This window comes from Leptopilina boulardi, unplaced genomic scaffold (genome assembly GCF_019393585.1).
Source record: "Leptopilina boulardi isolate dan_hultmark-lab unplaced genomic scaffold, ZJU_Lbou_2.1 LbouV2_401, whole genome shotgun sequence".
NCBI classification, from domain to species: Eukaryota; Metazoa; Arthropoda; class Insecta; order Hymenoptera; family Figitidae; genus Leptopilina; species Leptopilina boulardi.
In genome coordinates, this window is record NW_026137976.1 from 102,674 (window position 1) to 128,817 (window position 26,144).

The 26,144-nt window shown below is 25.2% G+C and overlaps 3 protein-coding genes across 5 annotated transcripts in view; 1 reads left to right on the plus strand and 2 right to left on the minus strand.

Annotated features, from left to right (window-relative positions):
* Positions 1-680: 680 nt before the first annotated feature.
* LOC127289280 (nucleolar protein 56) lies at positions 681-3,504 on the minus strand. The gene is made up of 3 exons (XM_051317117.1): positions 3,351-3,504; positions 2,273-2,844; positions 681-2,185 (listed from the first exon to the last, which is right to left on the minus strand). The coding sequence occupies exons 1-3, from the start codon at positions 3,354-3,356 to the stop codon at positions 1,252-1,254; spliced, it is 1,512 nt and encodes a 503-aa protein (XP_051173074.1). The 5' UTR covers positions 3,357-3,504; the 3' UTR covers positions 681-1,251.
* A 41-nt stretch (positions 3,505-3,545) lies between these two features.
* On the plus strand, positions 3,546-9,672 carry LOC127289279 (TATA box-binding protein-associated factor RNA polymerase I subunit B). 2 transcript variants are annotated; one of them, XM_051317116.1, is made up of 11 exons: positions 3,546-3,606; positions 3,906-4,072; positions 4,156-4,249; positions 4,385-4,583; positions 4,654-4,789; positions 4,963-5,090; positions 5,177-5,392; positions 5,597-5,823; positions 5,901-6,090; positions 7,897-8,337; positions 8,412-9,672. In XM_051317116.1, exons 2-11 carry the CDS (start codon positions 3,977-3,979, stop codon positions 9,433-9,435), a joined length of 2,751 nt encoding a protein of 916 aa, XP_051173073.1. In that variant the 5' UTR covers positions 3,546-3,606; positions 3,906-3,976; the 3' UTR covers positions 9,436-9,672. The 2 variants fall into 2 exon arrangements, with proteins under 2 accessions (XP_051173073.1, XP_051173072.1); XM_051317115.1 differs by having other exon boundaries at positions 3,572-3,708.
* Positions 9,673-11,617: 1,945 nt separating this feature from the next.
* LOC127289281 (receptor expression-enhancing protein 1) overlaps positions 11,618-26,144 on the minus strand; it is a 32,842-nt gene continuing 18,315 nt past the window's right edge. The window contains exons 2-8 of one of the 2 annotated variants that reach the window (XM_051317118.1): positions 20,964-21,036; positions 20,721-20,800; positions 19,563-19,797; positions 16,473-16,590; positions 16,092-16,239; positions 15,635-15,794; positions 11,618-13,316 (exon numbers count right to left, since the gene is read on the minus strand). In XM_051317118.1, coding sequence (XP_051173075.1) covers positions 13,257-13,316; positions 15,635-15,794; positions 16,092-16,239; positions 16,473-16,590; positions 19,563-19,797; positions 20,721-20,800; positions 20,964-21,036 — 874 coding nt within the window. In that variant the 3' untranslated portion in view covers positions 11,618-13,256. Of the gene's footprint in view, positions 13,317-15,634; positions 15,795-16,091; positions 16,240-16,472; positions 16,591-16,993; positions 19,163-19,562; positions 19,798-20,720; positions 20,801-20,963; positions 21,037-26,144 lie in introns of those variants that run through there. The other variant, XM_051317119.1, reaches the window with a different exon arrangement.

Here is a 26,144-nt window from a genome sequence, read left to right on the forward strand (position 1 = left end):
TATGTCTAAATACCTATTAATATTTATTTTAATTTAAATTAAAAACAAATGTCTGTAATTTAATTTAATTATAAAAGTACTTACTGACTTTTAATTTAAACAATATATTTTTGATCTTTGAGAAATTAAAAATGTTTTATCATCTGCAGGATACAAATTTTCATAATATTATGAAAATGAATATTGTAAAAGAAATTTATCTCATACAAAATTAATGTATGATTTTTAACAAATATAAAATGGTGTCTGTTTCATTTCAAAATTTAAGAATTTTTCATTATAATATGTATTATGCGCAAACTACAAAACTGCATTTTAAAAAGCATCTATATAATAAATTGTATACAACCGTAGTTGATAATTGTGAAATTAAAACAGCTTTTTAATTTTTATGTATAGAATAAGTGATAAATGTTATTATTAATTTATGTGTTTATAACTATGTTGCATTCTATTATCTTTATTAAATGCTCATTGGTGCTGGTTACAATATTATTTGACATTAATTACTTTGACATCATCCCCCCCTGAAATTTTATTAACGCTCTCAATATTTTTCATTTAGAAGTAAAAGTAATTTTTTCTTCAAAATTCTGTTAAATAAATTATTTTAATTTACTCACTTTATTTCAGCATGTATTTGTCAAACATTAGAAATTTTTAAATAAATGCAAAACATATTTTTACTTTTAATTATTTATTTATTTTTTTGTCAATCATACATTCAGTAAAAATATATAAGAATGTATTACGTTCTCATACAAAATATCCCGATTTATTTGTTGAAAAAAAATATGTTAAACATAATTTCATTTTTTTATGTTCAAGTTAACTTTTGTTAACTGCGAAAATGCGATATATTTGCAATAACCGTTGTTAATTAAATTGTCATAAATGTCGGACAAGTAAAATCTCTGAAAAGTTTGTAACAAACAAATCGTCGATAAGACTTTACTCTCTAGATAGTTTTATCATTTTATATAAAATAACATTTTAAAAAAAAATAATAAATGCGCTCACCTATCATTTACAGTTTAATTAAATTGATCTGAATCAACGAAATTTAATGCGTCAATGTAATATTTACAAGTTTTGAGATTTGATACTGCTTTTTTTTTAAATTACTTTAAACTGGATTTCTCATTGAATTTGCAAAACAAAAACATTGCAATTTTTTTTCTTTTTTTTTTACATTAGACTTTGTCATAAAAAACAAATTCTTTTTAAAAATGTAAAATTCAATCAAAATAATTAATCTGTAGAATTGAGAATCGATGAATCTCCATTTTCTCCAATGCTTTTAGATTTCTTTTTCTTCTTTTTCTTTTTTGGTTGTTCCTCCTCAACTGATTCTTCCTCTTTTGAGAAACCATTTACACCATTATGCTCTGTTTCCTCACGTTTTCTTTTCTTATCCTTCTTCTTTTTCTTTTTTGGCGACTCATCTTCATCAACAACAACAGCTTGCGCTGCCTCTTCAATTGCCTCTTGCATAACATCTATATTTTTCTTAGGCACATCGCCAGTCTCGTAAAATTTCAATCGATCCTCAACTTGTTGACGCAATTTTTCACCGAATATTGTACTAGGAATATCTGTGAAACAATCAATTCTCGACGCAATGGAACATTTATTTGCAAGGTACCTGGAAATTCTACCTTTATTCTTTGTTCCAGCGCGACCAATAAATGTCGAATGAAATAACAGACCATATTTAGGTGTATTACCCTTTGTTTTTAAAGCACGAAATAGTGCTTTCTCAGCACCTAAAATTTGTACCGTTGACGCGGGATATTTAGCTAAATTAGTTAAAGAACCAGCGTGAGCAATTAAACGTGCTCCAACTTGATCACCAATTAATGACGCGAGATTTGGAGCGACACTGCTCATTTTTGAACGTAAATATTCAGCCAATTGTTTCCTATAGTCAGCCAATGCCACAACACGTCCTGCAAACATTTCAATGTTCATTAAATCAATTGGACTTATATCCATTCCCATTGATGATTTTGAAGCGTCAATAATTGCTTGTGCTTTTCCACTATCCATGACAATCTCCTCAAGACCCTCAAGTTTTTCATCTGACAATTCCTTTCGATTTTTAATAAATTGAGCAACTTTTGCGTACATATAATTCTCTGGAACAATTTTCACAAGCTCTGGGAAATGATAGCTGTACCATTCTCTGAAAGAAAGAAAACAAAATTCGAATTAGAAATAAAATTTGAAAAAAAAAAAAAATTTATTTACTTAAAATTAATTTTCTATCTACCTGATTCGCATGCTGAAGGTATTAACGTCCTTGTCCAATTGATCAAGCAGAGCGATACTCTGAATAATCATATTATCGACACGATTAACATTGAATTTAACTTTTGCCCGGGAATAACTGTGTCCAAGACCGAGTTGCGCGACACCAGATGTTTTTAAGGTAAATCCTTTGACAAGATTGTGAAAATGAAAGCGAATTCCTCGAATTATTTCAGGAACGGCTCCCGTGTGATCACATTTAATATCAAGAGCTTCAGTAATACTGGCTCCTAATCGAGAATCACCAACTCCAAGAATAATTTTCTCCTTTTTACCCGGTTTTGGAATGCATGAATCCAAAAAAAGTTTCAAATCGTCAGGAACAATTCCTTCGGAAATGCTATTTACATTTTCCAATGCAGTCAAAGCAGTTTTAAATGGAGAGAAGCCAATCAATTTAACAATTTGATTAAAACGAGATAAATCTGTGACTGACGATTCTACCTGTGGTAAAAGCATTCCTATTTCCTCAAATTCCTTGATGTAAAACACTCCATACCCCGCGGCATGTTCAAAAAGAACATATAATTTGGTCTGAAATAGAAAAAAAAAAATTATTCCATTTTTTAAAAATTGATAAAATTTTCAATTTTTCCAAACGTGGTTTCATATATTGAGCAAATATGTTTTCAAACTTGAACATTATTTTAAAAATATAATAATTAGTATGAAATTAAAATTTTATTATTTATTTGTTAAAATTATATTTGCAAATTTGTATATATATATATATATAAACTATTAAAAATTTCAGAATTGTAATTTTGTAGGTTATGTTCGTAAAGAGACGCAAATCGAAAACTTTTGCATTTTACAGCAATAGAAATACAAGTGATTATTTAAAAAAAATAATTCTAAAATTGACGATTGTTTAACACCTATTAAAAAAAGTATGCAATGGGTATAAACAAAGAAAAATGTGCTTTAATTAAACCTCATATGTTTACCTGTCATTAAATAATAAATTCAATATGTTTTTCTATTGTTAACAATTTAAAAACTAATTCAATTTAGTAATAAATAATTAAAGAATATCTTACCGTCATTTTGTAAGTTCCTAATAACAAAGTTTAATATTTAATTCAAATATTCGGTGAGTTTAAATCATTTTCTTGGTTAAGCGTGTGCCCTGAATTTTCCTGACCATGTGTAACGGAAGTACATATAAAACGGAAGTCAAATTATAAACCTGTTTGCGCTTGCGCCAAGTGACAAAATTTGACTCATCTAGTGTATTTTCCACGTGCTTGTCAAAAACAAAAAAAAAAATAACAACAGCAAACGTTTCTAACAATAGTAAATTTCTATTCCTTTATTCCTTGATTAACACATTAATTAACACATAAAAATACAGAGATAAATTTCGACGGATCTTTTTAATAATTTAAATAATTAAAAGTATATATCATATTCTTCAATGACATTTTAGTTATAGATTTTTAATTCAAAGTATCATATTTTATTAATTATTATAAATTATCTAAATTATACAGAATTTCAAGACAAATATAAAATATAACATTGTATCAAAATTTTATACTATATATAGGATTATAAAATAAAGAAAGTGAAAACATAACCTATATTTTTTTCAGATTCAAAAATATATTTTAACCATTACTTTTATTGAATTTTTATAAGTTTAATTTAATTTTAAGTTTTTAAAATGTCGGATAAAAAAATTTGTGAAGTTTGTAGAAGCACAAATTTTGTAATTGAAGACGGAAACTTTTTTTGTACACAGTGTTTTACTCAAAATGAAGTAAGTATATTATAGAGTTAAATTTCACTTTTCATCAAATTAAATAAAACAATTAAATTATATATTATTTATTAAAATTGTAGAATATTCTTGAGAATATAAAAGAGACAAGGATTGATCGAACGACACATATAAAAACTGTAAGAAAAATAAAAGCTAAAAAAGCTGATAAACTAAGTAAGTTTTAAAAAAATCTTGTTTTCATTACATTTGAGATAAATAATAATTAATTTATATAATTAATGATTATACATGTAATATATATTAATAGTTTAAAATAAAAATTACTTAATTTTTATTGAAAAAATATAGTTGAAGGATGGACATCGTGGGAATTATACAATTTTGTTATTTATGGACTAAGTAATGAAGTTATTGAACTTGGAGCTCCATCAACAATAAAATTAACAATATTACAATTATGGACAGCTTATTTAAAAAAATTAGAAGTTGCATTTACTTCCAAGGGAAAGAAGATTATTCCAAAATTAGCAAAAGTATTCAACAAAAGGTATTTACATATTAAGATAGTTGTACGTGTTAATTGAAAGTTTTTTTTATTCTATTTATTTATATTTTAGAGATGCAGAAATTATTTACGGAAAAATTGAACAACGAAAAAAACGAAAAAGAAGAAAAAGTAATACCAGTGCTTCGTCTATGACTTCTAGTTTTCAAAGCTCAGGAAGTAACAAAAGAATGTCACAGCAATTTTTGGTATTATTTACATTTTCTTACTGATTTAGTAATTTTTTAAAAAGATTATTGTTATTATTTATGTTCATAATTTTGTTTTTTTAAATTGATTTTTATTTTTAATTAATTTTTTTTTTTAAATAAATTTTTGCTTTTATTTAAAACATTTTTAATTAAATTTTTTAACATTGAAGGCAAACTCTATGGCGGCGGAATACGAGAAAGTAAGCTCAGCAAATGATTCATTAAGTTCATTTTCAGCAAATCAAAGTTTAAGTAGCTTGCAATCTAGTTTTAGTCAAGGTTCTTCTACTAAAACCAAGTATGTTTTCGAGAATTTTATATTTTTTAATTATTACATTTTAAATTTAATTTTTTTAAAAAATAATTTAAATACTATTTTTTAAGATTAAAATTCAATAGAGGTGCTAGAGCAGAAGCAAGAAAAATAAAGGTACTGTCATCGAAAGTCTCCTATTCGCGACGTCGAAAATCCAGAAAAGGACAAGTAACCTCGCGTTATAAACTAGGACCACAAGTAATTACACCAACAAAATTATGGGCGATAATTTATCTTGCACTCAGAATACATGATGTTGATATTCAACTATCGGATATGCTTCGGTAAAAATTTAATCAAAAAAACGTTTGAAAAATTGACAATTTTGGTAAAATTTACCAATGCTATCAGTATTTTTCTTTATTTTATTGAAAAAAAAAATTATTTCCTGTTTGTTTAATAATTACAGGAAATTGTTAATTTTTTTTTCTTTTGTCTTAAATTTTATTTTCAATTTAATTGATTTGTTTTTATTATTATTGATAAAGATATGGCAAAGAAGGACATTTATCGTATTACAAAATGGATCATTTGATTCCCGAGGAAGTTTCTTTAAGCAAACAGAATGTTACCATGCTAACTCCAATAAATGAATTGACATACAAAGGTCTTCGAGAATTATCGGCTGGTATTGCAAATTTTCTAAACGTCACTTTTGACACACCAAATTTTTTATGTCTTGTTGAAAAATATTGTCAAGAACTACAACTTCCAAGTAAGTTAAATTGCACATTAAGTATTTTGAAGAAAAAAAGTTTAAAATAATTTCTATTTTTGTTTTTTTCATTCAAGGAGGAATTTTACTATATACAGAAAAACTGTTGACTCTATGTTCTCCAAAGATGAAGTTTTATGGACAGAACTTTATTCCAAATTATGAAGGCAGAGCAATGGCTTTTATTATAGTCATAATGAAAATTTTGTTTGGTTTGGATGGAATAACTGAATTTGAAATCAGCAGAGTTGCAGAAAAGATAAACAAGTTAGTATCAAATTAAATATTTTCATTTTTTTTTTTAGAAATTATCTCATTACTTTTAAAAATTGAAAAAAAAACAACTGCAAGTCTTTTCCATTGTGTTTTGTTATTTGGGGGAAAAAAAAGAAAGTCAAACAAAATTTGAAAGGATAAAAAATTCTTGTATGTATGTAAAATTTAGACAAAAATGATATCAGAAAACTTGACTCCATCAATAATAGTTCATGGGGGTGTGGGAGAGTCAGACGACTCAATAAAGATGGAAAAAATGGAAAGCTGTCAAAAAGCAGCTTCAGTGGGTTATAAAATACTGATGAATGGAGGAAATTCAAGCGATGCTGCTGAGGCCGCTTTATCATGGTTCGAAGATGATGAATTCTTCAACTGTGGCTACGGTTCCGTATTAAATGAAATAGGTAGATTTAAAAAAAAAACAAATTAATAATCACGATTAATGAAAATAAAATTAGAAAATGAATCATTTTTTTTCGGTAATAAAATCATTTAAATATTAATATTAGGAGAAGTAGAAATGGATGCATCTATGATGGATGGAAGTAAATTTGAAATTGGATCAGTTGCTGCGGTATCAGATATTACTCATCCAATTTCATTGGCAAAATATGTTATGGAAAATTATCCGAATTCTATAATTGTTGGTGATGGAGCGAAAAAATTAGCAAAATTCGCTGGTTTAAATATCGTCTCTAAAGATAGTATGATTGCGCCAGCTTCGCATTGTGCATATAAATCGGCAGCTTCCGGCGATTTTCAAATATCAACTTTTGATTCTTCAGCCATTAGTCAAGCACTTAAAAGTAACTATAAAAAAAAACAATTTTTTGTTTTTTAAATCCAGATTTTTTTTCCGAATTATCCAATTTTTTGTGATTAAAATTTGAAAAATACAATTAAATTTTGATTTTTTTTTCGAAATTAAAATTCAAAATTAGAAACAAGATTTCTAATATTTATATAGATTCTTCGGACACTGTCGGATGTGTGGTATGGGATGGTGAGAGAATTGTTGCAGCTGCATCAACGGGTGGTTTGAATAAAAAGTTAGTTGGTCGAGTTGGCGATTCACCACTATTAGGATGTGGAGTTTTTGCAACTGATCATGTTGGATGCTGTCTAACTGGTCATGGTGAATCAGCAATAAAAGCTGGATTAAGTCGATCGATAATCAATTGCATTTCTCAAGGTGAAACATTGTCAGATGCACTGGAAATGAATTTAAATGATTTACGAAATCAAACTAAATACGATTGCGGTGGAGTGGCTCTTGAAAAATGTGGATGTTGGGCTATTCATTTTACCGGAACAACAATGCCGTATGCATTCATAAGAAATAATATGATCATTTTTGGAATTGATAAAGGGGAGAAAAGAACAAAACAATATCGAGATCTTAATATGGAAGAGATTTGCTGTTGCAAATAATATTTGAATTTTATGTAAAAAGAATTAAACAATTTTAATTATACTTGAGTATTATTTTTTTCTTCGTTTTTTTAAAAATATTTTTAAAAAGTTTATCATTGTTTCAAATTCAAGAAATTTTTGAATTTCTTAATTTTTTTTATAAATTCATTCAATAAAAATAAAATTAATTGAATTCTATATGGATTTTATAATTAATTAGTTGATAAGTGATTAATTTATTGTTTTTAAAAATTTGTTTAATTTAGAAGAAAAATGATAAAGTAATTAAAAATTTTATGTAATTTGAAAAATTAATGTAAAAATTGCTCATGTTCAATTGAGCCCAAATTTTTGTAAGAAAAAAATTTCACTTTTTTTTTTTAGAGAAGGTAGTGAGAAAGAAGTTCTTTTATCGAGACTGTTTAGTTTTCGTGAATGGCAGCGTTTTATTGAATGTCGACATGCTGTTTTATCGGAAGTCCATTTTCCAAGCAATATCAAATACAATCCCGATGCACCTGGAAATAGTCATTTGTTTCTCAGATTTTTGGGTCTCATACAATCGAAAAGGGAAAGCGAACAAGCGCTAGTTGTTAATACGGTGAAACCAATTCCAGAACTTTTACGAAAAGGATTTCAATCGTGTTTCGATACTTTAAATGAAAATCTTCCACCGTTAAAAGAAATTGTCATGTTTCCTCCATCACTAACGCCACAATATTCCTATATTCAACAACTTTTGGATGATCCTTACAATGACTTGCCTGCAATTCTCAAGATAAATTTTTATGACACAAAAATTGGGTACACGACAAAGTCAGATTTGTATGTATTATACTTGTTTATTTTATTTGTAAATTTTTTATTATTTATTAATTTAAGTTTTCATTAAATGCTAGATTGGAGGAGTTGGCAAATCAATGTGACATTGAACTAAAAATTATCGACACCAACTTGCACTTTGTGGAGAAACAAGTTTCCGAATTCAACGATCCACTAGTGTTGAGTAAGCAAAAATTAACTGAAAATGTGATAATAGAAGAGCCTGAAAGAAAAGGGAAAAATTCAGTCAAAAGCGAAAATCTATTTGATTATTTACATCGAAAAGTTGACAGTAAAGTGGCGGTAAATTATACGAAAAAAAATTATTACGATATTATGAAATCTTCGACTAACGAAGTATTGGAATCGAATTATTCGAATGAATTTAATTTCGATCAAGTTGGATTTGATGGAAAATTGTTGACTCAAATTGATAGTGACTCTGAGGATGAAAAATTGAACAAATCTTTAAATAAGATAAATTTAATGTCCAATGATAATGTTGCAGAAAAGAAATTTCAAAAAACATATAATTTAAGTTTATCAAAACACGAGGAAAAAGCTGCGATTGAATCGAAAAATATTTTAAGTAAACGACGTAAAATTGAAAAAATTTACCATCGTAATGCAAGAGGAAGATTTGTCATGAGCAAAGAAAAATCTAATGAAATAGAGGGAGAAGAATCCAGTAGCAGCGTGGAAATTGAAGTTGACGAATTTGTAAATTTTAAAGATGAAAATTTGACAGAAGATCCGGAAATTTTTATTTTGAAAGATTTTAATGAAAACCGAAATATTTTCAATCGTTGTGTAAGTTTTCGACCCTATAAAGATTATTGGATGTATAATTGTCTATTTAGTCGCATGAGATTAAATAATTTTCAATTATTTGAGAAAGAATTACCAATCAGTTTTCGTTGGTTATTGCGCAAATGTGCTGATACTATTGAAATGTCAGAGCTCGATTTATATGAAGAAGTTTGTCTCGTAGAAGCTTATTGTACTCATATTTTAAAACCTCATTTGGAAGGTGAAGAAAAAGGAAATTCTCAAAACTCTGTCAATAAAAAATATCGTAACTCTATTTTACAAAAGTGGTAACAATTTGAAGTTGAAAAAAAACGAATCAAACTCATCCGTTAAAAATGGAAACTTGAGTTTATCACCTACAGTTCAACTTAAATTTTAAATTTAAAAATATTTTATTTTAAACTTTCGAATTTGATTTTTCAATTACTTCTTTTTATTATTTTTAAACTAAAATCATTAATTGTTAAAGTTTTTTAAACATAAAAGTTGTAAAAATAATGTGAAAATAAAAAAGCTGTGTAAAAAATATATTTTTTCGAAGAAAAATTTTGTGAAAATTATTTATTGGCGACTAATGTATTCAAAATCGAAATATTCACAATTTTTTTTTTTTTTAATTCATAAAACTCTGATTGGAAAAACTAATTTCACATTTGAATTTATTTCCAATCTTCGACGAATTGAAATGTGGCGTGACATAATTCGAGAAACAATTGCCGCAAAAATACCTACCCAGCAGTCAGAAAATAGAGATTCATCTTTTATTGAGTAGCTCTTGAAAAATATTGATGTTGGGCTGTTCATTTTACTGAAACAACAATGTCTCATGCATTCATAAGACATAATAATGATCATCTTTGAAATTGACAAAGGACCGAAAAGTTTATCATTCACATGATTAATTCATTAATAATAAAATTCGATTTTTTAAAAAATTCAATTATATTACAATTTCAAAATTGAATGTTTTAAAATACAACTATTTTGTAATTTAATTATTTTTAAATTCATTTATTTTTTGAATTAAATTTTTTTTGTTTATGTTATTTATATTATTATTAGTATTAAGTGATATATACATTTTTAATTTTTGTAATATTTCTTTTTATTAAATAATTATCTAATATGTCGACGGTTTCAAGTTACTAATATAATAAATCAAACAAATAGGTATTTATCAATTCTTTTTTAGCACCCTCAATTATTTTATTTTTCATTATAACGCATATCGCGTTGTTATTTAAATATTATTTGTAATAAAGAAAAATGACGCAACAGTGTCTAAATATATTGTAAATAATCTAAGAAAATCTTAAAATTTAAATACTTATTGAAATTGAGCATTTCTTTTTTGCTCATAGCTATTTTTCATTTTTATTGTTTACTCTTCTTTACGGCTTTTCTTTTTATATTTCGCTTCTATTTATTTACAAAAGTGAAATCATAAGTATAATTAATTATCAAAGACATAATGATATATATATATATATATTTATTTTTATATTTGTAATGTTAATTTGTCGCTTTCATTGCGCGGCATGTCATTTTCTATCAACAACGCAATAAGAAACGATTAATGAGCAACAAAGTGATACGCAATTTTAACATAATTAGAAATTTCACACTTTTCTTGACAATTCTGCTTATAATATTCGACAAACTGACAAACAAATTTCTATCGTTTTTTATTTCTTGAAACGGCAAATTTTTTAATAATAATTTCCACAAAGCTTTTTACTAAAATGTCGATAATTAAATTAATTTAAATTAATATTAAACTAAATAGGTACTAATATTAAATTAACTAATTTTTCATTTCGAAATTAATTTTTGAGTAACTTTTTTCAATGCAATTTTTAAACTTTTTTTTTTATTTTTTTATAATTTAATTTTTGTTTGTTTTTTTATATTCCTCTTTTGATTTAATTTCTCGAAATTAATGAATATTGAATTGTTGTTCTAATTTTTCTTTTTCTTTTAGTAAATCAAATATTCTAAGCAGAATACCTATTAAACATTTTTATATCAAACGAGTGTTTACAACACGACGAACAATAGACTATAATTTTGTTAACATTCTTAAACAAATAATTTATTTAACCAATCGCAGTAAACGTAGTTGTGCGTATACGTTTTCATCAAAATCTTTTTTTAACTCTGATTCCAGAATTATTCAAAATTCTCCTGATAATATCATTTTTTAAGTGGAAAATTTAATTTTCAAAATTAAATTTTAATTTCAAAAATTAAAATTTACAATATTATAGAACACAAAATTATATGTAAATATTAAAAAAAACATTGATTAATCTCACTGGAAATCAATGATTTCTTGTGCGCCAAATCAGTTCCTAGTGCTTCATTCTAAATAAAAGGCACACTTTTCATTAAATTAATTAATTCAATATTAATTACAACTTTTTGAGTAAATTGTGAGATGAATCAATATTTGTCCTTAAATAAGAAAAAGAAAGTTAAAATAAACTTATTTTTCAGAAATTAAAATTTAAATTGCAAAATTTTCATGGTATTGCTCTCAGTATTGTTTCCATTTGGTAGTGACCAAGAGATTTTGTTTCAACAATTATGAAATTTTCAACTTTTTCAGTTAAAAAATTGTTCATTATTGATAAATTTAAAAAAGTTGTACAAAATCTCTTGTGAAGCATATACATTTATAAGTTATGGGCGCAAAACAAAATGAAAATAAGAAATTAATCTTATTTTCTAAAATTGACAATATTTTAACTCATTAATGTTAAAATCGATACTATAATCACTCAACGTGAAAAATAATAATCAATAAGTCTCTCTATATTCTGCCTTCCAAAGTAAAAAAGTATATAATTAACAATAAAAACATTGTTGTTTACGGCTTTTTTACATTGGACGGCAGTATTAAAGAATGAAAATGTGTGCCTTGAATAATTTCACTCATAAGTGAAGAATCAAATTTTTTCGATACTTTCAATTAATTTAATTATTTAATTAAAATTTAATAATTACCTAATTATCAATTAGTTTAGATTTTTTTAATTCGATTATTAAAAATGAAACATAATTTTTAAAAATTTATTATTATGCATTTAAGAGAATTGTAATTAAATTATGTAAAATAATTAATTTTTTTAAAAAACAAATAAATGAAATACCATTTTCAATATTATTTTGAATTAGAGTTTCTTTAAATTTAATGACTGACTAGAAAATCTGCATCCCACTTCAGTCGTTCTTTATTCGAATCAACGCTTTCATTTAGCGTGATTTTTGAGTATCACAAGAAAAATATTTATTCACAATATTGCAATATTATCGCAACAAAGCGTATATATATATAATGTAAGTGCATAGTGAAACATATAAGAAATTATATGTAAAGTTTTTTCATTTCTCTTTGTTTAATTTATCAAATATTTGTTTCGCCTTCTATTAAATTTTTTTTTTCCAAATATTGCTTAGAGTAGAATTCGGTTTATTGGCTCAGAAGGCAAGATGCAAAATACCTAATTGCAAAAGAGGTAGATGACAACTCTTTGGGTCACTGGCTTTTTTTTTTAATCATAAGCATAATAAGAAATATCGAATTAAAAAAAAAATTCTCTTGAATATTAATCAAAGAAGTTATTAAAGAAAATAAAGAATTTAAAAACTAAATCAGTAATTAATTAAACGAATAAAAATAAAATCTTCAAGTATTTTTTTAAGATACAATTATTTTAATTAATATTATTAATAAATTAAAATAAATTGTTAAGAAAATAAAAATAATTTTATCAAAATTTATAAAATAAAAATTTTTTTTTCTAAAACTGATATTTCTGTTTCATTAAGTCCTTAAGCTTATTCACTGGTCTGTCCAATATTTTAAAACTTATTTATGTTCAAAATTCGCAGATTCTATGCTTTGTGATTTTCCATATTTTATAAAATTCAAATCACTATAGAAATTAAGTTGTCGTTAATACTTGCTTTTGATCGAAATCATGTCAATTGCAATTAAAGAATCAATCAATAATTACAACGACTCATGAATAATACAGTTACCAAAGTCAGCATTTGGATTTTCCAAAATTTTGGTCCTATTTCTTCATGCAATCAACAATTGTTGAGCTTCATGACACCTTTTTTTTCGTCGGTTTTTTGCTTCGTGGCAAAGTGGCGAAATTTGTTATCTGAAAAATTCAACGAACATAAAATTAGAAAAATCAGGGAAAATATTTTCTTTTCTCTTTTTTTTTTCTTATCACAATGTTAACTTTTTAACACACATTGTTGAAAGCTGCACTTATTAGCTACTTGATTGTTCATTTAAATATTCTGTTAGAATTAGAAGGAAACAAGAGGTGAGAATATAATGATAAATTCTTCTTATTAGCAAATTACTAAATAATTATTTAAAAAAAAAAATTAAATTTGAAAAAAAAATTGAGTGGAGAATTAATTTTAGGGGAAAATTAAATTTTTAATTTTTTTCAAAACTAATATTGAATAATAACAATATTCATCAATATTGATTTAATTAAAAATTGTTAAATTTTCTACGAAATAAGTTTTAAATATAAAGAACACATTTAATAAGAAGTTGATAAAAATTAATTACGTGATAGTTTATAAAAAAAAATTCCATTTAACAAAAAAATATAACATGTTCTAAAATTTTAAGCAAGGACAAAACATTAATATTATCAGATATCCTATAACCTACAATGGATATAATTAATGTAACGTATAATTAAAATGATTAATAATAAATTTTTGTTTCAAAATATTAATACATTAAATACTAATCTAATATTAATATATTAGATACATTTATATATAATAAATAAAACAATAGATAAATATAATATATTAATATTAAATTTAATTAAATCTTTTTTAATGAGTCAGCACACTCTGCGTTAGATGTACTGCAGTGGAACACATTAGTAAAATAAAAACAAAAAACGTTTCATACTGTTTAGACAGAAAAATCCTTTTTCAATGGCAGAAGTCGATGAGATACTTAAAAAAAAGGGATTTCAATAAGAACAGGAGGAGAGGCACGAATGAAAAAAAATATATATATGTATGTTTCTTTATTTTCTCCAAAAAGAAACTATTCTTCAGAATAACTTTTTCTCGAGCAACGATTTGGTGATCGTGACATTTCTCGAATTCTCAATCTCGCTCTAAATATTTGACTTGTATTTTCAGTATCTTCGATATTTTTCACTTCTTTTTCAGTTTTCTCGATTTTTGAAATTTCTTCCACGCTGGAAACTAAATTTTTATCAATTAATTTCTCATCAGTCTTGTTATGTTCATTTTTATTTTGTAAATTAATTTCATTATTTATATCTTTATTTTCATCAGTCTTGTCAACATTTTCAATTTCCGTTAAAGGCGTAAGGGTATCATCGTCCGTTGGTGTATTTTGTGAACCAATGCTCGACGATCTTGACGGAGAATCACTGCAATCTGAATTTATCGAACTAGAATCGTCGTATTTGACTAATTTATCTTTATTATGATCCTTGTGAAATGCATTATGAAAGAAATTCTTTGGAACGGTAAGAAGTTTTGAGAAACCTTCACGTGGTTTAGATTTAATAGTTTTTTTTCTTTTCAATTGTTGTTGGGAATCAGTGAAACTTTTAATGGTACCTGTTTTAATAACCAAAGTTGCTTTTAAAGCTTTCTGTGATTCTGTATCATCGTCGTTGTCGATATTTTTCATGCAATCAAAAGGCGGAACTTTTGGTGCCGGTTTCTTATGATATTTCCCAGCTCGCAATTTACTGTCTGAATTACTTCTCGATATTGTGGGCGTTGACCAAACTTCAAGGGAACTGATGCTTCCATAAGTTTCTGTTAAATCACTTTCTGTTTTGGCTTTATTAACGAAATTCCTAGAAAAATTCATATCGTTATCAATTTCGCTACCTAAATTTTCCTGTGATAAAACAATATTGGAAACAGCTTTATGTGCATTTGATAAAAGTTTCTTTAATTCATCAAATTTTTCTCTACAAATATCATCGGTAAATTTAGTCACATCAGCATTTGAATTTTTGTTATGATTTAGATTTTCTTTTTCACAAATTTCATCTTCTATGCTCGTTATTATTTTTGGAATTGAAAATGAATTTTCTTTTAAAATCGATGAAATATTTTCGTGTTCCGATTTTATATTCTTTTCATTAAGTAGAACTTGATTTTCAGAATTTTCATCGTTATTTGAGAGATTTTCGAGATTGGTAACATTTTCATTGCAATTATTGCGCGCCAAATGATAAGATAGGAGTGAAACAAGATCGAGTGCTTGTTCCACAGTGAGGAATTTTAAAGGATCAGGTAGGGGATATTGTTGATCTGGAAACGGAAGACTGTTGTCAGAATCCTCTTCTTCTACCTTCAAACGTGACAATCGCTTATTTTAAAAGAATGCTATTGCAAAAAATAGTATAATACTTGGAAAAGAAACAATTTTTCTTTTTTTTTTACTTACTTCTGGAGCCTTTTTTGTGGTTGAACGTGGTTTTAATCGCGTTCGGCCTCCCACACTTGACGTCCTCACAAGAGAGTCACTATGAATTGATGGACGGTGATTGTGTAAAGCTTCGCCACTGCTGTATCCACTAGATATGTCTTCAGATGACCTAATATTACTGAAAATAAAAAAAGAAAATTCAGTATTATTAAATTTTTCTTTTTGTACTTTTTAAAATAAATTCATCAAAATTTTTAAATAAAATATTTAAGTACTGTATAATTATTTTTTTTTTTGCATAATATTGTTAGTATTAATTATAATTTATTTTAATAATAATTATTAAATTTAATTTTTAACTATGTTAAATATTTATTTTAAATTAGAATACTATTTTGTAATAATTTTTTTGTAATAATGTATGTTTTACAAAATTAAAATTAGGCTTTAAAGGCTAAAGAAAATGTTTTCTTACTTTAAACTAACTAAAGGCTCCTTTGACCTTGGTTGCCTTACTTCAACATCTACTTCAGAGAAGTACATTTCTACTCTGTTATTAGTAGATTGAGTTCTTCTAGGACTGTATCCTCTCCTCCCTGTGTGTTCTCTTCGACGAGGTTCAACTGAAAATCAAAATAATTATTATTAGTTTTATCCCTTATTAGATACATAATATTATTTATTATTATTATTTTATAGAAAAAAATCTGTTTTTTTAAACAAGAAAATATAAAATTATACTTAAAATATTTATAAATTAAAAATAACATTTTTCTTTTATAATTGATTAATCGATTAAAATGCTAAAATAAAGAGCCAATTAAAGAGATTTTTATAAATTTAAAAATACACTCACCTTCCATGTCAGTCTCGTCATGAGAATTGGGCGTGTTCCTGTTCTCATCTTCCTTCTCTCCCGATAAATCGCTGAGACTGTAACTTTTTTTCAATTGTTGAACAAGACCGCCTCCTCCCTGCAATATAATTTTCTTTAAACCAAACACATCATCAGTATCACAATTAAAAAAAAAAAAGAAGAAACAAAATAAAAAAGCCTTACCAACAAAAAAATGTTAATATATTATCTGCCGTCACCAGAGCGAAGGATCTTACTCAAAAAGTGCACATAAAATAATATTTTTAACTTCCAAAATTTACTTGTGAAAATTAATAATAATTCTGAATCAAAAAAAAATTTTTTTTAATATAAAGCGTGTGCACTTGTGTAAGATAAATATTAATCTGATTATATTTTAATATCCTACTTTAAAAAAAAAAAGATTAAAATTAATAAGCTGCGAATGAAAATTTAATAAATTGGAAATTTACTCATATTTAATAAAAACAAGTTATAAATGAAAATGAAGCAATATGAACTTAATTATGTAAATGCATTTATTCACAAAAAAAAGAAAACACTCGTATTTCTCAAGATCTTTGGGATCAGGTATAAAAACTTCTTAAAAACTAAATGATGACCAGTTAATATTCATAAAAAGAAACGCTTTATACAAATATACGCGAAAAATAGCGACAATAAGCGATTCTTTTTAAAGTAAAGGACTTAAGAGACATTAAAAGACGTATGGTATTGCAAAAAGGCACAAAAATGGCACTTGTTACTTTTGTCTAATTCGTCTTTAAATACCGAATTAATTTGGAAATAGACACGAGGAAAAAAAGGAAAATATATAAGCACGTGAACAATTGTCGCTAAAAATTTAAATAAGGCCAAAAATATTCTTCAATCAGTGCTCCCGTAAACAAAAATGTACAATAATTCTTTAATAAATTCCATTTCATATAATTATATATAATTAAATAAAGCGCCAATAGAATAAATATGAAATATATAACATATTTTCGTATGATTCCCGTAATTTAATTAGAATCAAGAAAGATTATTTCGCCAACAATAATAATATTAATAATAATATAATAATAATAATAATAATAATAATAATAATAATAATAATGAATAAAAAATAATTGTGACCGGTAAGTGGTATGAAACGCAAAACTTAATTTATTTTGAAACATTCGTGATCATAATTTTCAATTTTTTTTCCAAATGTAAAAAATTCAGATAAAAGTATTTGCTCGCAAAGAACTTTGTTCTACGAATTTTAGTAAAATAAAATAACTAAACTTTGAATCTAAATCAATCAATTTTCAATTGATTGTTTTTTTCTGGATCTGAAATAGAAATATGATTTAAACAAAAAAATTAATTTAGAAAATTTAACTACAAATAAATCCAAATAATATGTAAATTTTTCGAGGGAATGTTTTAAAATAAATTCAGTTCACTCGTTAATATCAGTCTTTCTATATGCACTCTCAAAAAATCATAAAGTAAATACTTTAAATTTCTCTTTGTTTGAATTTGAGCCTGCAAATCTATAAATTAATTTTTGATTTGATTAATTGGTATTTTTTTCTTTTACATAAAGTATACGATAAATCAGAAAGTAATCTTTCAATAATGACTCTGATAAAGTTATTTTTCTAAAAAAAAAGTATAAATTCTAAAAAAAAGTAAATATTTCAAAGAACTAAAAACAATTTTTAGAGTCGTGAAATGATTACTTGATTTTCATGTATCAAATTAATTCTTATATCCCATTTATCTTAGGGATTAATTATTATAACAAACTTTACAATTTAACCGAAATTTTTACTATCACATATAGATAATTATTTATAATTTTTTCTTTTATCTCATTCATGATGAGAACAAGAATCTTGAAAAGAAAATTATTCCAATTGGTCGTTAGATAAATATACTTAAAATAATCTAAAGACACAAAAATTATAATTACATTACTTTAATTTAAATTTACTAAAAATTTAAATTCAACTAAATTGAAGAAGAAAAAAAACTTGAATTTTTGGCAAATTTAAAAAAATAAATAAAGAAAAATTCAAAAATTGTGTGATAAAATATTTTTGATCTAAAATGAGATCAATTTTCTTTTCTTATATTTTGTTTGTGCGTGTAAATATTGCTTGGAATTTAGAAACTCTAAGTCATATAATATCATGACCAAGAAAAATTTCATTTTAACGAAATCCAAACAACTTGCATTTGTAAGTGGACAAGTAAATTGGATTCGTTAATTAATTAGAATTGACAATATCGCTAAGATCAATATCACTTCTATCATCTTTTGTCGATCTGGTACGTCGTTTCCTCGATGTTGATCGTCCACGTTCTTTTTTTGTTTTACGTGTCCTTTTACCGGGAACTTTAAAATCGGGATCCTTGAATACAGCATCATCATCACCATCATTATCCACATTTTCAAGTTTCATTTCAAAATCCTCGTCCGTGGAAAAATCAGTGTTTGATGAAATTTCCTTGACCACAGCATCATTATCGCTTTTAATTCGTCGTCGACGTACGCGTACACCGTCGGGGGAATCTTTCGTTGACTCCTTTAGCGTTGGTGATCCCGTAGGGCTGGCTAAGCTAGAAAGCGCCGATTCTGAATGGCTTGCAGGGAGGATATTCTTAATAGCATTTGGAGAGACATTCGGCAAAGTCTATTCACATGTCAATTAATGAGACAAAATTCCACACGAAGATTAAGTTTTGATGACGATGGTTAGATATGACGTTGCATTCGTTTTTTTTTTAATATTGTTTTTAGTAACGCAATGACGGCGTGTTGCAGGTTCATTAGCAAAAAGGATCGTGTTGTCAGTGCAAGAAAATAAAATCAAAAAAGAAACGCAAACAAATTAATTTCAAGCAAAAATATTGCTTATTAATAATTATTCATAAATAATTAAATTATTTATAAATACTATATTCGAATTATATTAACGAAAGATAAATTTGGAAAATAAATTAAATTAAAGAATTAAAATAAAAACGTGCTTTTGTTAATAATTTTGAATGTAAAATAACGTGTTATGAAAAAATGTATATAGGAAAAATTACCTTTATCGCTGTTTGCATAAGAACAGTGGTTGCATAGTTAACACCTTTGCTTCCTAAATGCAAAACAGCCGTGTAACCCTGTTCAGTGGCACGAGCAAGAGCTTCATCAATTTCTGCCTCACGGCGACTTAATGCTGGATGAACGAATCGACGATAAAGAATGCTCGAGCCTTTTGTCGCAGGACTCAGCAGCCAAAGTACCAAAACAATCTTAATCTCATAGTAAAATGGAAACCTTAAAGTAGAAAAGAAAAATTAAATAAATAAAAATTATAATTAAAAATATATTTAAAAAGAATTATAAAATAGAAATTGAAAATTAATTTTAATATAAATAATACAAAAAAAAAGTATCAATTAAAAAATGTCAAAAAATAAATTATTAAAAATTTTTCATATCCACAGAATTCCAAAAGTCTCGGTATAAATTACGTGAAGGGTTTTTCCCTCACGGTGTAATTTGAGCAGGTGATATTTCTTGACAAAACAAAACAGGGGAGCAAAAAGCGAAAGCAGACAGGGCATGCAAAGGAATCCCCAGAAGCGCCTTGTAAGCTAATATGTATCTTGTACAAAATTAGAATTTTCGAATCTCTACCAACAACTTGTTATTAACTGTTTTTCTATTTCATAAATTTCCAAATATTCTTACATTATACAAATATACTTTTTTTTTTGTAAATTTCTAATTATAGATATTTAATGAGTAAGAAAATAATTATTAAATAGTTTTCTTCTATCTAAAATATTCGAATTTAATATTCCATCTTTTAATTTGAAAAAAAAATTTTTGAAGCTTTTCTTGAAATATAATAAAAATTACTACAAATTTTTAATATCATTACGATTATCGATCGTTTATCAATTTGATTACAGCGAGTTCTACATTTTATAATTTTAAAAAACAATTTACCTAAATTTTGTTGTAATATTTATCAAAATTATTAAAAAAAAAAAACATTTAATTGGAACTAAACTTCAAAATTTCTATACCTCGGTGAAATTTATGATCAACGATTGAAAGAAAAATATTTTTCATTTGAAAAATACTAATTAATTTTTTGCCTACAATTTTTTTTCTTTTAAACATTTTTTATCAAAAAATGTTACAAACCTTTTTTTTTTGTATAAAAAAATATTATATATTTCTAAACTTACCAAAAACTAAAAAATACATCTGTGAAAGTTTCGGCACACGTGAAAAGTGCAAATACAATCCAATACATCATCCATTTTACCTATAAAAAAAAACACATTAAAATAATATTTTTACACAAAAATGTAATTTGTAAAAAAAAAATTATTGTCAAAAGAGAAAAAAATTGATAAAAAATAAAATAAATTAAGAGTAAAATAGAAAATTCCCTAATGAATAATAAATAAAAAAAAAATATTACTCACGTATTCCTTGACGTTTTTCGTTCGAACTGCTTTATAAGACGCATATGCCGGATAGAGTGTACCAAAGACCAATCTGAAAATCGGATATACAAGGATATAAGTAAAAGCACGTGGCATCAATATTGCCAATATCAATGCCATTATTCCAAGATTTTTGATAGTTAATCTGATTGGCAATTTTTCTAATGAATTGTGTACCCAGGCCATCGAATGTCGAATAAAAATACGCGAGAAGCTCATTCTTTGAGCGACAGTGATCATCAGTTCATCGTCATCATCAAGATCAACTTTCTGACGACGTTGACGACGATAGTTGCAACATTCCATCGTACAAACATCAATCTTCAAACAACCATCTCCGACTACTTCAGTCATCATTTATGCGATTAATCTCTATTTCCAATTCTGAATCATTAGGAGATTGCTAATTCTACGTTGTTTTTTTTTTCTATCCCCCACTCAATGAGAGCATTCAATGTCCTATTCAGGTGGTTTGACATAAGTCTAGCAACATTATTCCAAATGAGGATTTTCTTGGCATAATTAATCTTGACTTTTTGCCTCTTTTGGCTGCAAGAAAAATTTCCAATTATATCACTGATGGGAAAAAGGAAAAATTTTTTTTTTTTATCAGTAGATTATAATCTACTAGGTTAGTTTAAACTTTTTTTCAATTAAAAAATGGAGTTTGAAGATTGTAACATTTAAAAAAAAACAATAGAAATTATTTTTGGAAAAATCATAAAAAAAAATTACCAAAGGAATTTTGACTCTATTCTTTTAAATAAAATATTTAAAAAAATATATAAATAATATAATTGCAAATCCAAATTTTTTCTCTTGTCATAACACTTCCAAGTAATGATAGTAGAAAATATTTTCAAAAACGGTAATCACTAATAATTATATTTTTTTGTTCTTTACAAATTTTAATTTTTTTAAATTTCAATTTCACAATTTTTAGATTTTATTTTCTTTCTAGATGAAAATTATTTTTCTCCAATAAATCTATTGTAAATTTTTGTCAAAATTGAAAATTTAAGTAATGTAATGTGAACACAAAAGAAACATTTTTTTTTTTGTTAAATATAAATATACACGTTTTCACAGAATTTATACTCTCTCGACTTTTGTTCTTTTGTGCGTGATGTGAACTCTTTCACGTGGTGAACACTTCTCAAAGTGATGATTCAGAGGAAAAATGGATCAGTTTGGCAATTATTATTTTTGTATAAGCCATATGCGCAGGCCAACTATGTGTGTTCTATTCGCGGTAACTTTCAGTTAAATACTAAAAGCGTTCTGAGCCAACGAAGTAACAAAAGTTGTGTATGTCCACATCAGTGTGAGATGAGGCAAAGGAGCTGCATAGTGTGACTCTATTTTCGCATACAGATTTTTGCCCCTCGCATTCATCTGCGGACCTGGACCAACCATATTAGAAACGAGAACGTTTTATACTTATATGTTATTGGCAGAAAGTTCACATGTGGTAATGCTTATAAGCATATAATAAAATTTATATATTTCAACTGATAAACAAATTGTTTAAATTTTTAATCAGTAAAATTTCTATTAACTGAAACTGAGCCACTGAAATTTTTTCAATAAACTTTGCACGAGTGTCAATTAATAATTATAATAAAATTAAATAAATTTCAATTAAAAATTAATTAGAAAATAGAAAGCAATAATTTTTTATTGAACATTAAAAATTGTTGGTGAAGTTTATAACGTTTAGATCAACGATTTAGTGGAAAAAATATTTTTCAATAGAAATTATTATAATTATTTGTCTGAAAATTTTTTTGCAACGTTTCTCGAACAAATTCAAAGAAAAATGTTTAAGTAAAAAATTTTATTATTTTCCACATGAAAATCTTTTTTTTTTTTTATTTTTAATCGTTGATATTGTAAACTTCACCGACATATTTAGAACTAGTAAAATTTCACTAACAAAGAATAAAATTTTAACTAAAACACTTCTTACTGTACTTCAATTTTAAGATATTAACAATTTTTTATACTCTTTTTATTCCTAAAGGAGTACAAAAAAAGTAAACTATTCATCTTTAATTCTCTAAACAATTAATTTTAATTCAATAAATATTTATTTAATAAATAATATTGGTTTTATAAAAAAAAAGAATGCACTGAATTTCAGTGAAAAAAAGAGGTTTCTGTAGTGATTCAGTGACCCAGTTTTAATGTTTTTTCATCAATGAAACTTGACTGATTTAAATTTAGAGAGCTCAAGGCTTACATTTTGAGTTACAAAAACTATGACATATATAAATCATAATTAAATTCTTACATATTCATTTACAATCTGTTTTAAAAATCAAGTTCAATTTTCAAACATAATACTAATAATAATAAAAACACATAATTTTTTGTCTTTTTCTGTTTTGTTTTAATTACAATTTTTTTCTTGTATATATAAGACAAAATTATAATTAAAACAAAACAGAAAAACACAAAAAATATATTTAAAAAAAATGCAAAGAGCAAAATTTGTTGACATTTTAAATTGTATAAAATTTAAATGGGTTAAACAAATCTCTGTTGAACTTAAGAGAAAATACATAACTTTTATTTGATTTGCCATTATCAAAACCAAACAAAGAAAAATGGATTTGATATATTTTATACTAAAAAATAAAAAAAAAAAAAAAAAGAAACTGCAAATCTCTCGAATTATATTTAATCTTTAAAATCTATAAACATATCTCTTTCATTTTTTTACTTAAAATTTGATAAAATTGTAGAAACCATTTTCTGTAATAAACCAAATAAAATTAGAAATTAAAATAATTAAATACCTGTTTAGATCCTTAAATAGTAATCAAAGTTGAAAAATTTTATAATAAAAAAATATAAAAAATAAATAATTGAACTATGTCCTTGTTCCTTTTCATTTTTTTTTAGATTAATAAATTTTTCTTTTTTTCAAGTGCACAATATTTATTTTAAACAATTTTCTTTTCTCAACGATCTGTACTTGTCACGAACTATGACTGAATCATTCAGACGAGTCGTACGGTCGAATGGACAGACCGATTTGTAGAAGTACGATTATTGCGTTGAAAATGTAATTCGATGATTATTACCAATGTCAAACGCTTCTTCAATTTACGTAATAATTTTTACAATGAGAATAAAATTTATGCACTCCACATTAATATCTAGAAGTGGAGATCAAATTTGGTTCGCATTACATTTTATGAATATTATACATACTCATATTATATTAAATTATTGTAATACAACAACAACAATAATAATAATATTTTTTATTATCAAGATGTAAAACATGATTATTTGTAGCATCAAGAAAGATAAATCTTATCTTATCTACATTTATTACTTAATATATAATTTTTATTATAATATATTAAATTTATAGACATTTTAATTTTTATAATTAAATTTCAAACTAAGTTTATAATTAAAAATCTAAAAATTTCTATTACTTAACAATTTTGTTCATATTATGTTTTAATCATTTTTTAGTAAAAATAAATTATATAATTAAATAAAAATTAATAAATAATAATAAAAAAAAGTAATAAAAAATTATATTCAAATCTAATTTTCATTTCGAAAAATTCTTTACAAAATTTAAATATATTTAAGATTTAAGAGAATTCTCATAAATTATGTCAGAAAAAAGAAAACAAGGAAAAATTTTTTTATTTATTAATTTTTATATTTTATTTATATTATTATTATTGTCAGTGTTTTAAATTTTATGTCACGCAAAATGTAACATTTATTGTGATCCGTCCAATAGATGTAATATATAATCGGTGCACTATTATTATTAATAACGACGTATATCACTTTCTACAAAAGCCCCCCACCCCCTATATTTTATCGCTGACCACTAGTCTCGACTCTCGTATATGTATAGTCGCAGGGGTCAAGATCATTGTCACTTGCACGCATTCTGAATTACAAACACCACTATAAATTAACAATGTACCCTCCGGGTATTTTTTTTTTTTTTTTTAACACTATTTTTCTGCTTTACTTTACTCACTTGTATTATAAATAATTATTTTTTAAATATATATAGAGTATAAATTAAATAATTTATAATAGAAATGATTAAAAATATAAATATTATAATAAAATATTTTAATTTTATATATTATAATAATTTTTATAAACAGTGACGTAAATGGTGAAAAAATTATAATAATCGTATGTCACTTTTGGGAAAATACGTATTATTTAAATTTTGTTGTGGCTATATGTTAATTTAACCAGAATGTGGATAATAAAAGTTTTTCTGTGTTTTTACCAAATGCCTTTTGGCATTATTTCAAGAAATTATTTACGAATTCCACAACAGCACTTTAATACTAAAAAATGTCATTCACCAAAAATTTACAAATAAAGTTATATAAAAAAAGGTGTCTTTTTTAAAAGCTTTTTTTTTTTTTAAAAAAAAGGGAGTAGAAAGAAATTTCTTTTAGAAGTACGCATCAAATAAAATTATAAATAATTTCTCAAATTCTGGAAATTTAAAAATTATAATTAAAAAAAATTTCCAAATAAAGTTTGATTTTTTTTTAGAAAAGATTGTCAATAAGAAATAAAATATAGTACATACTACATTCTATACTTGTGGAATAAACAATAATTTTTTTTATTTACTTTTCTATGTTGTAAATCCTCAAAAAATTGTAAAAATTGAATAACACACTACTTCAGTAATGAAATATTTTTTGAAATATATGTAATTCATTTTTGCAATTAAATATAATTTTGATAAACTATTTTTGAGGGGGTATTTTAAACTTTGGAAAATATTATGTTAACATTTAATTAAAAATGTATGTTTCATTCGGATAATCGTTGAAAGTTCCTTGCACCCCGATAACTAACTATATTCATTGCGAACGTTCGCGCGCGTCAACGAAAGACGATTGCAAACTCCGCGCCAACAGCTGATGAAACGTTGTAATGGGAGCATGTGAATTATTTTGGATCGAGATCATTGGCCCGAGTATAACCATTCTCTAATTCAATTTCACTACTTTAAATAATAAATAATAAAAAAAAAAATTTATTATTTAAATTTCATTTTAATATTAAACATATATAAATATATATATTATATTAAAAATATAAATATATACAGTGTTCAAAAAATTTTTGAAAAAGAAATAATTT

Bases quoted from the DNA above. Each gene is read 5' to 3' on its own strand.
- LOC127289280 (XM_051317117.1), bottom strand. The intron at 2,186-2,272 runs GTAGATAGAAAA...TCTTTCTTTCAG, and splicing joins ACCTTCAGCATGCGAATCAG to AGAATGGTACAGCTATCATT.
- LOC127289279 (XM_051317116.1), top strand. From the start codon at position 3,977: ATGTCGGATAAAAAAATTTGTGAAGTTTGTAGAAGCACAAATTTTGTA. The intron at 4,073-4,155 runs GTAAGTATATTA...TTAAAATTGTAG, and splicing joins AGTGTTTTACTCAAAATGAA to AATATTCTTGAGAATATAAA. The intron at 8,338-8,411 runs GTATGTATTATA...ATTAAATGCTAG, and splicing joins TACACGACAAAGTCAGATTT to ATTGGAGGAGTTGGCAAATC.